The following is a 15,930-nucleotide window of genomic DNA, read 5'->3' on the forward strand; positions in this document are numbered from 1 at the left end:
ATATTCAGCCCTCAAAGAGTTAAGAGGACCAATACTGCATATTTTGTTTTTTCGTTAGCTTATATCAGCTACCTGTTCTCAGGAATTACAAACCAACACAATCGCATACAATTGAATGAAGTAAAAACACGGGTGCGACACACTCCCAATAAATCTTATGCCCTACAGCATGTTCATTGCCTAATGGCTTGACACAACATGGCTTGTTTGTCACTGCTTGAGGACTTCACAAAAGGTTAGATATGAAGAGAAGGAGATTTTACGCACCGGCAGGATTTTTTGGCCGATGATGATGGCTGGCTTATGAGCAGATTTAGGCAGCCAAAAACCATTCTCTTAGAACTATGAGGTGAGCTTGCCCTAGCATTAGAAAGACAGACTGCCAGAATCAGGCTACACCTGTTCATATGCAGGTTTTACCAACTGTGGGCTTTATAGCAACAGGCACCTAATACAGAGAACTGCCTGACAGCACAGGAATCTTTTAGCCAAGCTTTGACTCCGTCATGCCTAATGTGCTTAAAGCCATACACCGACTGACAAGGCCTAAATTCAGTTTCCATATGCTGTGCGTGTATATGTTAACATAAAAATACAAACTGCACCTTTGTCTGATTTTCCTAACATAATACAACATATTGCAATAATATAATAATATAATAACTGTGCCACCACCACCTACTCAAAGCATCATGATGCTCCAACAATGATGGATGGATCAAAAGCCAGAAGTCTACGTGACCATCATCATCAAGTCCTTCCGTGAGAACCCTAAATCCAAAGAGGACTGTTTCATTCATGTTAGGTAGAATGCCCAGAGGGGACTGGGCCGTCTAATGGTCTGGAATCCCTACAGATTTTATTTTTTTCTCCAGCTGTCTGGAGTTTTTTTTGTTTTTTCTGTCCACCCAGGCCACTGGACCTTACTCTTATTCTATGTTATTTAATGTTGACTTATTTTATTTTTCTTACTGTGTCTTTTATTTTTCTATTCTTCATTATGTAAAGCACTTTGAGCTGCTGTTTGTATGAAAATGTGCTATAGAAATAAATGTTGTTGTTGTTGTTATAAGAGAACCTAGTGATAATGAAGCTGCTTTTGTTAACCATATGCAGTTTCATTCCATTAAAATACAAGTAATCAGTGATGCCAAGATGAGACTGATGAAAGTCAGGACTTCTCTGGCACAATGAGGCATAGCAGCAGTAACATGTTACCAATTGATATATTTTGTGCTTGTTGGCGACACCCATGCTTAGGCCACCAAATTAAATTAGAGGCCTGCCATTAACCTTTGAGACGAGAACTTCAACCTCACAGTGTTTGGTGCATCGTGAGAAGGCTGCTCTACCAGTCAATAAAAGTCTGCAGTTTATTGTTTCCATATGTATGAGGTCAATTAGCATGGTTCATAAATGGTAGTTTAAGGGAGAAAACTGAACAACTACTTCTGTGGCATTTTGAATCGAAATACACAAATTTCAGCCCAATATGGACAATAAGGTTTTGAAACTAACTAAATACATTTTATTGTGGAAACAATATATGGAGCAACTCCACTGTTGCAGACCAGTTGCAGGTACAGAGATGATCACTTCCTTTGACATGCACAGTACCTGAATTTCAACATTTTGTACTGTAGCTGGCATGGCCTGTGTGGATCCCAAAGTAATGCAGGTTTTGACTATCTGATGACTCAAAATATGTCTCAATGCAGATGTGAGTGAGTGTGGCACTCTGTCCAAGGCTGGTTCCTGCCGTGCAGCCATTGTGACTGGGAAAAACCATCTTCTCCCTACATCTCTAGATGTCCATTACATTTGAGATTAAATATGAAGCCTACATCATGTGATAGTCCAGGTAAGATTGAGGTGTGCCTCAAATCTTGGTGTAGTACAGCGCTTCCCAGGCGGGTGCCAGAATCCATCGAGGAAGAAAAATGAAAAACATTATTTGTACAAAATCTTAATTTATCTATCCATTCCTAAATAATTAAATGGGCAGGCTATTTCGTATCAGTGCAATACACTGCTTGTTAAAATGGATGACTTCCGCTCTTATGCGTACTTAGTGCTGCGTGGGTATTATGAACTATCATATGAACTCATATTTTTTCATACTTCTTCTCAAACCAAGGGGGTGCAAAATTGGCCTCGTCCGTCACAGGGGGTGCGAAGGTAAAATGAATCGGGAAGCGCTGGTGTAGTACAAGGTGTGATCAAAAAGTATGATGAAGAACAATGCAAAACAATTCACAGCAGTTTCTGACATGTCCATCCTAGAACCTAGTTTGTGACAAGTTTCAACTAGTTTGATACTATCACTCGTTTGTGAGCCACTGTTGAGTTCAAGTGCGTCTTTCAAGTTTGTGATTAATAATGAATATCGAGCAACGCAATAACATGAAATTTTGTTTCAAATTGCAAAAAGCTCAGGAAATCCATCAGATGTTAAAATCGGTTTATGGAGACACTGCACACAGTGGTTTGATCGATTTCATAATGGATCTGACTCGGTTCAAGACGAAAAAAGATCAGGACGTCCTACAACATCAATAACCAAGGAAAATGTTAAAACGGTTTCAGTCTTCATCATGACAACGCTCCTTGTCACACATCCCTTCTAATAAGACAATTTCTGTGGAATAGAAACATTGTGCTGTGTCCGCATGCACCTTATTCGCCAGATCTGGCACCGTGCGACTTCTGGCTGCTCCCTAAAATGACCATGAAAGGAAAACTATTTCAATCCATTGAGGACATCCAGGCAGCCATGACAGCCCAACTAAAGACACTCTCGAAAGAAAACTTCCAGAACTGCTTTGCAAAGTGGCAGCAGCGTTAGGATAAGTGCATTCGAAGTGGAGGAGAGTATTTGGAGGGTGACTAGTAGTTCAATAGTAGTGCAATAAACATTTCTTTTTTGAAACATTCACCATATTTTTTGATCACACCTCGTATAGAGGAGCAAAGGATGATGGGGCATTGGGACTCCTTCTGGAAAATATTGGGCCCGTTTGATCATGATGGGTTACATTTGATCAGAAAGGGCACAAATGTATTGGGGAGGTGAATGAGTAGGATAGTCAAGAGAGTTTACAAGAAACCAGGTTTAGAATTTTACATGAAGAGACAGGTATTCATACAAATACAAAACACACAAGATCATTTGGAAAGTTCTAGGACACTGCTAAAAAGCCAAAGGAAACTAAGTAAAAGATTAAAAATTGTTTGCTTGAATGCTAGGACAATCAAAAATAAAACAAGTGAGTTGGAGTTGTATGTAGAGGAGCATAACTATGATATAATAGTAATAACAGAAACCTGGCTAAATAACAAAGACAGGGATAAGTACAGTATAACAGATGTGTACACAATTTTAGGAAGGACAGACAGAACAAAAAAGGAGGTGGGGTTGCTGTTTATGTGAAACAGAATTTAAGACCAGGTCCTCTTCAAATGGATGATGAGCCCATGTTAGTGAGGACACCTGGCTTTGCCTGGAACACATCAGGGAAAGAGGCCTTATTGTAGGAGTGTGTTATAGGCCTCTCAATATAGAAGTAATACATTTATTACTCAATGTGCATTTGAATATACTGATTTTGATTCTCTTTGAATATAGGTAAAATCATCAGTTTTAAGAATAGACTCTTCTATTTGCTCCATGGGGTATCCCCATTGATCAGTGTAGGAGAGGAGGTGGTGAACTAATCTCCCAGGCATCCAGGCAGCATTGCAATGTCGTATGGGATGATGACAGTCTGGCTGTGTGTGTCCTGGAGGAAGCTGGTCAAGGCAGGCAAGATGGGAGCTAGTAGAGGTGGTCATAGCTGTTGGCACCTCCGCCTGTGGGAAGACTTGCTGGGGAGATATGTGGCTGGCTGAGGAGGAACTCACTGTGAATATGGTTCACCTACAATTGAGCAACTGTTTTATCTGGATCTTAGAATGGTTTTGAACCTTCAAGTTACTCTGGGTTTTATGGATAATTTATTGATGCACAACACGTTTTGGACAGTTTGTTTGTTGTTTTAAATAAAAGCACCTAACACTTTGCACCAAACCCTTCAACCAGCTCATCTCAGTTTATGACTACTGATGGCTCAAGAGGCTCCCAGAATCAAGTAGGGGGTGTAGATGCAAGCTGGACTTTCGCACGCCTAATTTGGCTCCATACAAAGGAGACAGGGCAGACAAACAAAAACACTACATAGAAAAACAATGTACTAAGAAAGAAACTCATTACAGTAATCCCTCCTTGATCGCGGGGGTTGCGTTCCAGACCCCCCCGCGATAGGTGAAAATCCGCGAAGTAGAAACCATATGTTTCTATGGTTATTTTTATATATTTTAAGCCCACACTATTTATAAATATTCCCCGCAGATTTATACAGCATAATCCCTTTGTATTCTCTTAGATATTAGGTAAGATTCATTGAAATTATGTATATAAACACACTATTTATATACAGTAAAACCTAAATATTATTTTAAAGATATTGAGTGTCTCCGATATCACATGTTACTGCCATTACGATAGACATGCCACCAGCAATAAATACGTACAATGCAACAAAAATAGTATACAGTAAATGTGTGTGTACAGTGACACTAAACGTACATACATGTACTAAGTACTGTAAGTAGAAAATTAATTATGGTTACTCACCAACAATGACACGATGACTTGTCCGATAACAATGAGTTTTATTTTACTGCACAACAAAGGAGAGCGTTACAGCCCTTAAAGGAGCCACTTCAGGCGATTGTGTAGCACTGCCGTTCTTCTTCTTCTGGCAGACTTCAATGCAAATCCCTAAAGCAGATTCCATCCAGACTACTGCCTTATTACATCCACTTACAACTTGTTTTGCACCCTGGTTAAAAGGACACTGCGGCCGTAGATCTTATATTCCTTTCCTACTTTTTAAATAAAAGAATCGTAGCCTTCAACAAATCCAAAACGTTTACGTTTTCGGCAATCGTTAACATCTGTTTGCAATTGGGCACGGCCCCTGAAGCAGTAGCAGATCATTTTGGAGCCATAATGAAGGGCTTGGCTATGCCCAAAGATAAACTCAAAAGAGCACAACTCTTTACACAGCGAAACACGTTGATGCTGAATGAGCGAGACAAGACTTTCTGGTTAACACTGCATTCAGCAGGCAGGAACTTAACTGCTGCTCTGATTGGTTAGCTTGTCAGTCAGGAGAACTTAACTGCGTGCTCTGATTGGTTAGCTTCTCAGTCATCCGCCAATAGCGTCCCTTGTATGAAATCAACTGGGTAAACCAACTGAGGAAGCATGTACAGGAAGTAAAAAGACACATTGTCCAGAGAACCCAGCAAGAAGAATCGCGTTATATATTTAGTTATGCTTTCATATAAAATCCGCGATAGAGCGAAACCGCGAAAGTCAAAGCGCGATATAGCGAGGAATTACTGTATATTACAAAAATGCAAAGCCAAAACCAGAATTAAAACATGATATTAAAAATTATTATTAAACAACAAAAAGACTTAAAAAAAAAAAAGAAGCAAGAAATAAACTCAGCCTCCTTTGTGTTATGTTTAGTCCAGGAAAAGCAAGCTAAAAGTGTTTAACTTTTTTTTCCAATAATAAAAAAATGTTCCTATGTGTAACAGAAATGTTTAAACACCAAAACATCATCATAACCACAGTTGGAAAGGCCTGTCAAGTGTCCACTGCTGCATGATGCAGATGTGTTTCTGTTACTTACACGTAAGCAATTGTCTCTTTGGTTAAAGTCTCCGCCCCACTCTTGAATATTGATGAGTCAGCATCAGGTTAACATAAAGTGGCAGAATGCACAGAAATATTCTTTATTTTTAGTAGGATGGTGTTATTTCATCTACTATATTACAGCAGAATACGATCCGTGAGTTATTTATGCTTAACATTGAAAAGCAGATCACTAAATTGGCTGTATTTGCATAGAAATATGACCCAAACCTCGGGTTTAATACCAAGGAGTTTAAGCCAATGTAACAACACTAGCTGAAATATTATATGAGGAAATTTTACAATAGGCTAAAGGGCCATCAGGACATAAGAACAATTATATGTCTGTGCCTGTGGATTATCAAAGTCTCAAAAACATCAAAACTAAAAATGCTAAATATCTTCTCTACATTAATAAACCATGTCATGGTCACAGAGGGGACAAGTGGGAAGAAGAGAAAAGAAGAAAAAAAAAAAAATTCACCCTCAATGTTCAGAGCGATGTGAACTTCGTCTCTCCATGGTCCAGAGTCCACAAAACATCTGTAGAGCCCACGGTCAGAAAGACGAACATCCTGCAGTCTCAGAGACACGTTTCCATTCAGCAGCTCTTCTCTGAAAAGTGCTGTCCTTCCCTTATAAGCCTGCATCTGACGTTCAGGTGTGATTTTGAGATTCTGGTACAGAAGTACTGGTGAATCAAAGGCATCTTGAAACCAGCTCAATTGAAATGCTTCAGCATTGATAGCTGGTGAGAGTGAGGCAGGTAGGATGACATCTTCACCAACAAAAGCACGAACATCTGAGGAAGGTCCAACAACCTGAAATCTCTCTGAAAAGAAAACACAAAAAGATGCAGCGAGTGTCAAGACATGTTTAGTTAGTCCACCCGAGTCAATAAAGACAAATCCCGTCAGTGTTTGTGCAAGATGAAGACTAAACGCTGTGCCCTTGTCCTCTTCAGTCCCAAACAGATGTGATGTTCACTTCTAGTTTTTGGTTTTCTTCTAAATTGACAATTCTCAAATTCTCTCTTTATATTAAATTGTCTGATGCTCAGAACAAACATAAACACACCTGTCAGAATTTACAGTCTGGGTTAGGATTTGAGGTAAAATAGAAAGACCAAATTACAATTACAATAAAACCTGCCAGCAAAAAAATAAGTTCTACAGTATTTAAAGACAAGTCAAGTTGGGAAGTATGCACTGGTACAGTGCGTTGCCGCACCCTCTACACAATGAACCAACTTGGGATCCCGGTTGGCAACCCCCCAGGCAGACACACGGTTCAGTCCCACACTCCCGAAATTACCCTCTATCTGCCGCAGCCAGATGTTAAGTGAGCGACCCTTTGACCTGGTCCAGCTACTCAGGTACCCAACAGTGAGGATCTTACGAGCCGGATCACCCTCGGGGAAACGCGCCACATGGCTGTAGTGCCGTAACTGATGCTCCCTCACAATGCAGGTAATGTGCCTCATTCAGGACTCCATGAGCAACTGCTCATTCAACACAAAGTCAAACTAACGGTTCCCAAGGATTCTCAGAAGAGACACAGTACCAAAGGAGTCCAGTCTTTATCTCAGGTCACTGGACAGCGTCCATGTCTCACACCATACAGCAAGACAGGAAGCACCAGAACTTTAAAGACTTGGACCTTTGTCCTTTTGCATAAATATTGGGAATGCCACATACCCCTTTCTAACGACCTCATGACCCCTCATGCTCTCCCAATCCGTCTACTGATTTCACAGGAAGAGTCACCAGAGACATGAATGTCACTGCCAAGGTAAGTAAACCTCTTGACAAGGTCAACACTCTCTCCGCAGACAGACACACTGCTGATGGCTGTGCCCAAGAGGTCACTAAAGGTCTGGCTGTTGGTTTTTGTCAGGACACTTGCAAACCCAGACTCCACATTCAGTCTCTCGAGCACCCCGATCAGAGCCTCCATTCACTCTACGAAAGTCAACAAGTGTAACATAAGAACAAAAAATTATACAAACACATACGTGTCCAAGCGGTATGTGTCATGTGGAGCAGAATGAACACAAAGCAGCTCCAGCCAACCTTCTGGACCTTCATGGCTGCAAAAGAATCAAAGTTTGGTTTGTCCAGAGAGTAAGAAATAGATTATGACATCCTCAGAGATGAGGCAGATGCTCTCATGAAGCAGACAAGATGGTGCCATCCCCCAGATACACAGTCACCAACACCTCATGTCCATTTACTTACTGTCTACTACAAGTGAAATGCACACAATTTCTCAAAATGTTAGATCTGAGTTTTCTCAAAGTGGGCAAATCATATGTAAGTGACTTTGAGACTGGTGTGAAAGTCACTGTCACCAACACCTGAGACTGGGCACCCTGATGTGGGCTATAGGGCATAAACAGCACACTCTGCTGCCCAGCAGGATCTTGTCCAGCATTTGCTCACAGGCTTTAAAGAAAGTCAAGCTGGCCAGTTGGTGTCCTTGGTCAGTCCCTATTCATGCAAGATTCTTTGACACTGTTTACAGTTATATTCCTTCCCATAATCCACTAACCACTTGCCATATTTTATCTGCATTTGTCAACTTCTTCCTTCAAATGCAAATGCACAACATAAAATTCTGGAGGCTCTCCTCACAGCATCAGGTGCAAAGCAGGAACCAACCCTGGCCAGAGTGACACTACATGACAAAGTCCAGTGACGCACATCCACAAGACCAGTTTATAATTATTCATTCATCTAACAAACTCAATGCAAAACTCATGCAGACCTGGAAAAGACATGTGAAGTAGAGAGGAAGAGAACAAACGAACGAACAAATGAACGGTGCCCGCTTTTGTTTTTCTACTCTTTGTCAGGATCACTTCAGACTCCAGTGCTCCAGTGGCCTGACAGTTTTATAATCTGCAAAGTTTTTTGTTCTTTCTCTATTTCTAATTCCATAATGATGAGCCGAGTGAGGGCAGACATGATGTGTTGTGATGTGCTTGGTACAGAGAAAGTCGACTGATGGAAGATCACAGCCAGAAATACAAGTGCCTTTTGGTCCGTTCATCCCAGGTTTCTCTTTCTAGGTGAGTCTGTGCTGCCATAGCCAGGACTCTTCCTTCAAGTGGAGGTGGGCAAATGGGGAGGCCAGCGTGGGTCTCCACGTTTTGCTACATTGTACTCTTCTTTTCTGAACATAATTAAATTTCATTTTTGAAATTTCTGTCTATAAATGATACCTTGAGGGATACACTGTACTGTTTTTCTTCCCAAGACAACGGATAAAAGAACATACAGTATGAAAGCATCCATTATCAGCACCTCATTTTCGGTAAGTTTCTTTTAATTGGGCCATCTCTGTGTGTCTACTCCTTGTATTTGAACAGTGGAAGTGCTGGTCGAGTCCTTGGCCCTTGCTAAAATTTGCTTAAGGTGGCCACACCTATTGGGTGTCTCCTGTTGTTGGGACAGGTGCTGTGAGATCATTAAGAACGCGAATGAAGTATGCTCAGTTTTTGAGAAATCCAAATGAAGGAGTAACATCGTCAACCCGGGCTTTTGTTGTTCAGGTAGCTTGACTTCTAACAAGGCCAAATTAATCCGCTTCCTCATAGTTGTCTGGAAATCAGCCCCTTCTTCTGTTCGGCCATTGCTGCCAGGACAGGGAGCAGCTCTACATGACCATGAACTAGAGAAGTGACTGAGGAAATGAATGTCACTTCACGGTTTGCTGTAACCCCGCTGTCTTCCAATGTATCAAGATGGATGTACTAACAGCAGAGTGCTCTCCACTGAAGACTGTGTGATTAACCGTAATATTAGACATGACAAATGAATCTAGTTGGCACAAAGTCAGAATGCAAGATGTGTGTAAATTGTGACATAAAACCAAGAGGACACACAAACCCAACAGTAAAAGAACGAGGACTGCTGAAGTTCATATTGACACTGATAACATGGACACAAGGGCACTGGTGTGCGTTCACACTGACAGTAATGGGCAGAAGGCAGTCAAGTGAACTTGGGAAACAACATATGACAGGCAAAATGGATGATAGAAGTGGAGAAGGAACTGCAGGAGCATTCAGGATAACAGACAGGACAGGACATGGGCTTTTCCATTTCTTACCTTTATTAATTTATTTCCAAGCAGGGCTTAGTCAAACCTTTTACAGGAGATCACAATCCAAATTTGATATGGTGCTAACAACAGGAAATCTGATCAAGGACTTCTCATCAAGACTTCCTGGGTGAGACCTTTAAAAGGAAAGAAATGTACATTACTAAATACAATGTAATGAATAAAGAAATAGGCAAAACAGAACAGAGCTTTATTTAAGACAGAAAGGTAACTTAAAATCCTACAGACAAGTCCACTTATTTGTATATAAAGAACTCCTCTGACAAAGAGCAAAACCAAAACTATAGTTAAAATGGCCATCTAGTCCATGTGTCAGGTTCACATTTATGTCCTATAAACCACAAGTCATTAAACAGTAGCTTTATAAAACTCACATGCGGTGTGCTTTTAACAAATATGCTGCATAGGAGATGGGACAGCCTCAGTAGAGGGAGCCGTTTATTCAAAGGGTTATTATATTGGGGAGTTATCTTCTTCATCTTTCAGCTGCTCCCGTTAGTTGTCGCCACAGTAGATCATCTTCTTCCATTATCTTTCTGTCCTCGACATCTTGTTCTGTCACCCCCATCACCTGCATGTCCTCTCTCACCACATCCATAAACCTTCTCTTAGGCCTTCCTCTTTTTCTCTTACCTGGCAGCTCTATCCTTTGTATCCTTCTCCCAATATACTCTCCTCTGCACATGTCCAAACCAACGCAATCTCGCCTCTCTGACTTTGTCTACCAATCGTCCAACTTGAGCTGACCCTCTAAAATCCTCATTTCTAATCCTGTCCATCCTCATCACACCCAATGCAAATCGTAGTATCTTTAACTCTGCCACCTCCAGCTCTGTCTACTGCTTTCTGGTCAGTGCCACCGTCTCCAACCCACCTCATCTATGTAAAAATTTACATTGAAAATGAGACAACAACAAATAAATCTGGAAAACTATGCCATTCAGTATGTGTTGTCATCTTCAGACAAGCGCGGATTAGAAATTAAACTTATTAAACTCAGAGAAAGGCAAGTTGTATATAAATCAAATCACTTCCTTAAACTAATCTTAACACAGTCATTTTAGTGAAATATAGTTTACAGGTTGTATTCGGTCGTTCGCAGGATGTGGAGTGTTTGCGGCGGATAAGATTGGAAAAGGGTGACTTTGTGGCCGAGTACCGCAAACAGCTAATAGACTGGAATGAAAACGACAGACGGAGGCATGTGTACCATCCTGCTGCTGCGGTCTTTCTTTTCAACTTTAAATGGAACGGGAAAGGCTGGTGGTGAGTTGTATTTATTTTTCTGATTTATGACGAACGTGTATTATGATACTCTTATGTGATCAATATTGGAACAGTCAACATAATGTAACACCCACAACCAATCAGGAAGGAACACGACCAGCATACGTTTCACGAGTTTGAAATCACTGATGAGCCTTTAGTAACTGCCTTCCAACTACTGTAAGTCACAATCAAAAGTAAAGCTGGGTGATTAGAAGTGGAAATCTATTTTTAATGATGATAAAATTAAGAAACAAAAATATGTACTGTATAGTCACACCTACAACTTCAAGTAAAGCTGGGAAAACTGATGATGTAAACTTTTTTCCATCCATCCATCCATCCATTTTCAAACCCGCTGAATCCGAACACAGGGTCACGGGGGTCTGCTGGAGCCAATCCCAGCCAACACAGGGCACAAGGCAGGAACCAATCCTGGGCAGGGTGCCAACCCACCGCAGGACACACACAAACACACCCACACACCAAGCACACACTCGGGCCAATTTAGAATCACCAATCCACCTAACCTGCATGTCTTTGGATTGTGGGAGGAAACCCACGCAGACACGGGGAGAACATGCAAACTCCACGCAGGGAGGACCCGGGAAGCCAACCCTGGTCTCCTAACTGCGAGGCAGCAGCGCTACCACTGCGCCACCGTGCCGCCCTGTAAACTGTTTTTATTAAAGAAAAAAACCAAAAGAGTAAAGAATATTTAAAAAGCTTTGCTAAATAAGAACTTATTTGCATTGAATAACAGAATGTAATCTTTGCACCACAAGCTTTCAGAATACATTATACACTGTGACTTGGTGAAACGGGTTACCAACTTTTGTATTACATAAATCATTCTGAATGCAACATATGACAAGGAGAAAAATTAAATGCAGACACCGAAAGAATTATCTTTTTTAAAAAGTAGGAAAAAGATTACGATTTATTCATTTATTGTGTGACTTTCATAAAAAAGATTATGATTAAGATTATTAAGATTTCTTTCATAAAAAGATTATTATTTATTCATTTATTGTGTGACTTTGTGTAAGTAATGCAAAATCTACAACAATGCACAAGATCTAGAAGTCCAGAAACTACTTCGGTTTCTAAAAAGCCAATGTGCAACTGCTACTCTGGTCTCTCAGTGGTATTCAGTTTGGTATAATCATATTCTGTTACCTGGATTAGGCCACTGGTACTTTCTGAGACTTAAAATGAATAAATAAATTAATGAAAAAAAGAATTGCTTACCAATGACTAATTTTCAGAGCTCTGGTAGTCTGCGATGTTAAATGAGGGGCATTTGATTCTTCTTGTAAAGCCACATACTGTATGGCGGGACTTGTTACTGCTGATTCAGATGCACAATATCTTTGAATGAGAATGAGGCTGTAACAGTCCAAAATAACAATATCAAATCAAAGATTTACCTGGGGTATTTATATAACATGGCAAAATATAAAATTAAAAGTGTGCAACATAGTATTTAACATATTTCTAGTGGGAAACCTTTACACTTCACTTTAGTATAAGGAGCATTATTACATCATATAAGACTGAAAGGTGACAAGAGCATACCTGGTTTTATTGTTTGTATTGTGAGGACACTAAGAAAAGAGATATTGCCTGCAATGATACCTTGGCTTATCAGCCTAACCTGGAACTAGAAAAAGGCGCTCTTGCTACTGATGAACTGGTAAAAATGATGTCTTGTTTTAAACAATTTAATTAGACAAACACATTATATTAACTTCAACAGTAAAATATTTCAATAATCTTTTAATTGTTTTAATAATCTAGTCGATTTGTTGTATTCTCAGGACACTGATGTCAGAGAGAACGCTCTAGTCACAGTTTAGCTCAGTCCTTTCCGCCACAAGAGAAAGAAGCTGTGGTTACTGATGAGCAGGTCAAATTCTACGCTATTTCTTGGAGTGGATCTGTTGCAGTTTATTTGACAAAATTATTTGTGTTTGAAAATTATGTAGTTGGTACCCATGAGGTCAATTAACAGTTGTTAATCCCAACTGTATTCCCCACAAAACTAATCAAAGAGGAATTGTTCGCCACTTGCTTTAAGTCCACTGCTTTGGTTCTTCTAGCTTTGATGGATGCTTATTGCTGTATTTTGACTCTTACCTAAATTAAAAAAAAATAAATCACATATTAATCAGATTACTAGGACAGCATTTTCTCACTTAAGAAATATAGCAAAAATTAGACCTCTTATAACTTTGCAAATGCTAAAAAAATCAGATAATGCTTTTATTTAGAGTCGACTAGATTACTGCAGGAGGCACGGTGACAAGGTGGGTAGCGCTGCTGCCTCACAGTTAGGAGACCCTGGGTCCTCCTTGTGTGGAGTTTGCATGTTCTCCCCGTGTCTGCGTGAGTTTCCTCCCACAGTCCAAAGACATGCAGGTTAGATGCATTGGCAATTCTAAATTATCCCTAGTGTGTGTTTGGTGTGTGTGTGTGTGTGTGCCCTGTGGTGGGCTGGTGCCCTGCCCGGGGTTTGTGCTCCAGCAGACCCCCATGACCCTGTAGTTAGGATATAGCGGGTTGGATAATGGATGGATGGATTACTGCAACACACTCCTCTCAGCACCACCCTAAAAAAGACATCAATAGATTACGACGAGTGCAGAATGCAGCTGCCAGAATCTTAACTAGGAAAAGAAAATCCAAGCACATCTCTCCAGTTCTGATGTCACTATACTGGTTACCTGTGGCATTTAGAATTGACTTTAAAATACTGCTGATAGTTTACAACGCCTTAAATGCTCTGCTCCATTCTATATCTTGAAATGCCTCTCACTTTGCAATCCAAATTCTAATCTTAGATCTTCAAATGTCTGCTTAGAATTCCAGGAGCTAAACTTAAAAGAAGTGGTGAGGCGGGTGGCCTTCTGCTGTTAGGCACCTCAAATCTGGAACAGCTGACCAATAGAAATTAACCAGGCCAATACTGTGGAACACTTTAAGAAACTGTTAAAAACCCGTTACTTTAACATGGCTTTTTTATACCTTCACTTTAGTGTAACCCTGATATTCTATATATACACATTTAAATTATCTTTATTTATTTATTTTTCATGGCTCAGAAATACGTACTAACCACTACTTTCTCTGCTGTTTTTTTTTCCAATTTTCTGTGGTGACCTTCACCCCGACCACCTGATCAAAGCCCCGTGCAGTCCCTACATTGATGGATTGAAGACTAGAGGTCCACATGACCAGCATCATCTAATTCTTCCACGTGAAGCCTAAAAACCATGAGGACTGATTGAGATCATTTATGTTAGGGTGGCCTGGGTGGTCTTGTGGCCTCGGAAAACATGCAGAATTTGTGTTTTTCTTCAACCATCTGGAGTTTGGTTTTTCTATCCTCCCTGGCCATTGGACCTTAATTTATTTTTTGTTAATTAGTATTACCTAATTTTATTACCTAATTTTATTTTTGTATTTTTTCTTTCTTCATCTTATAAAGCAGTTTGAGCTCCATCATTATATGAAAGAAAACATGCTATAGGAATAAATGATGTTGTTGTTGAACTGCAACTTTCAGCTTCCACCAGAGAGCTTCAACTGGATTCTCACCAGGGCTTATAGGAGGCCACTTCGGAACATTTCAGTATGGACTTTTTGGGTCTTCTACCATGAATCCCACTTTCATTTAGACAACAACAGATGGTATAACTTGAAACATTTGTATCTTGATTTTGGAGGTCAGGTTCTATCCATCTTGAGGTTTTCCTTGGTTCTTTCTCTACCATTCCAACCATCCAAAAGACCATAGAAGCAGGGTAGGATCCTCCTGTCCAACTACAGCAGCTCTAATCACTAGCAGTAGTCCGCAGCCTGACTAGGCCCTGAAATGGAGAAACCAAGTACAGTAAAACTTTGGATTGCAAGTAACTTGGTCAGCCAGTGTTTTTCAATTTGTAATAAATTTTAACTTGATAAACGAGCGAGGTCTTGCAATACGAGTAGTATGTATACACTTTGTCTGCCGAGCATCACGTGGGGATTGTGGGTAATCATCTCCCATGCTCATTCTCAGTTGGCATGCCTCACTCAGATAGATAGATAGATAGATAGATAGATAGATAGATAGATAGATAGATAGATAGATAGATAGATAGATAGATAGATAGATAGATAGATAGATAGATAGATAGATAGATAGATAGATAGATAGATAGATAGATAGATAGATATTTATTAATCCCAAGGGGAAATTCACAACACATAGACAACATCAGTATGAGCATATACTGTTTACTATAGCATGGTGACCATGTGTGTGTGTGTAACGTGCGAGTCTCTGTCAAGCACCTCAAAACACGAGGCTGGGTCTCAGTACTTTAGCAAAACCAGCTTTATTCAGCGTGAAACAGGAACAGCATGGTTATGTATTGTAGCAGGATCTACCGCTCTCATATACAGAGACACAGCAATCAGGCAGGGTCGGGGCCAGGTTAGTGGCGAAGTAATACTGTGCTCTTGCATTTATAATGTTCCTTACATCACCCATCAATGGCAGACACTTACAGCTTGACCGAAATCTTTTCTGATTTACTTTTACAGCAAACTGCTACAGCACTGGGAGCCTGCTGTTGCTTCAGGACGCTCTTCCACATGTTGTCCCGTTTGGGTGATGTGATGGACGGCCGGCATTTTAGTCCGCCGGGACGTCCCTCAACAGAAGAAACCAGCCTTTTCATTGGTACTACATCCCCCAGGATGCTAGATGGCAGCTCCCCGGATGGAAATGGTTCCTCGGATTCCCG

The 15,930-nt window shown here is 40.5% G+C and overlaps 1 protein-coding gene across 4 annotated transcripts in view; it reads right to left on the bottom strand.

Moving 5' to 3' along the window:
* LOC120521855 (NACHT, LRR and PYD domains-containing protein 12-like) overlaps positions 1-15,930 on the bottom strand; it is a 1,152,437-nt gene that overhangs the window by 1,113,253 nt on the left and 23,254 nt on the right. Inside the window, exons 1-5 of one of the 4 annotated variants that reach the window (XM_039743176.1) lie at positions 14,738-14,754; positions 12,389-12,526; positions 9,860-9,987; positions 7,761-7,835; positions 6,231-6,578 (exon numbers count right to left, since the gene is read on the bottom strand). In XM_039743176.1, coding sequence (XP_039599110.1) covers positions 6,231-6,578; positions 7,761-7,833 — 421 coding nt within the window. In that variant the 5' untranslated portion in view covers positions 7,834-7,835; positions 9,860-9,987; positions 12,389-12,526; positions 14,738-14,754. Of the gene's footprint in view, positions 1-6,230; positions 6,579-7,760; positions 7,836-9,859; positions 9,988-12,388; positions 12,835-14,737; positions 14,755-15,930 lie in introns of those variants that run through there. The other 3 variants (XM_039743172.1, XM_039743184.1, XM_039743177.1) reach the window with 3 other exon arrangements.

Source organism: Polypterus senegalus, chromosome 2 (assembly GCF_016835505.1).
Source record: "Polypterus senegalus isolate Bchr_013 chromosome 2, ASM1683550v1, whole genome shotgun sequence".
Classification (NCBI taxonomy): domain Eukaryota; kingdom Metazoa; phylum Chordata; class Cladistia; order Polypteriformes; family Polypteridae; genus Polypterus; species Polypterus senegalus.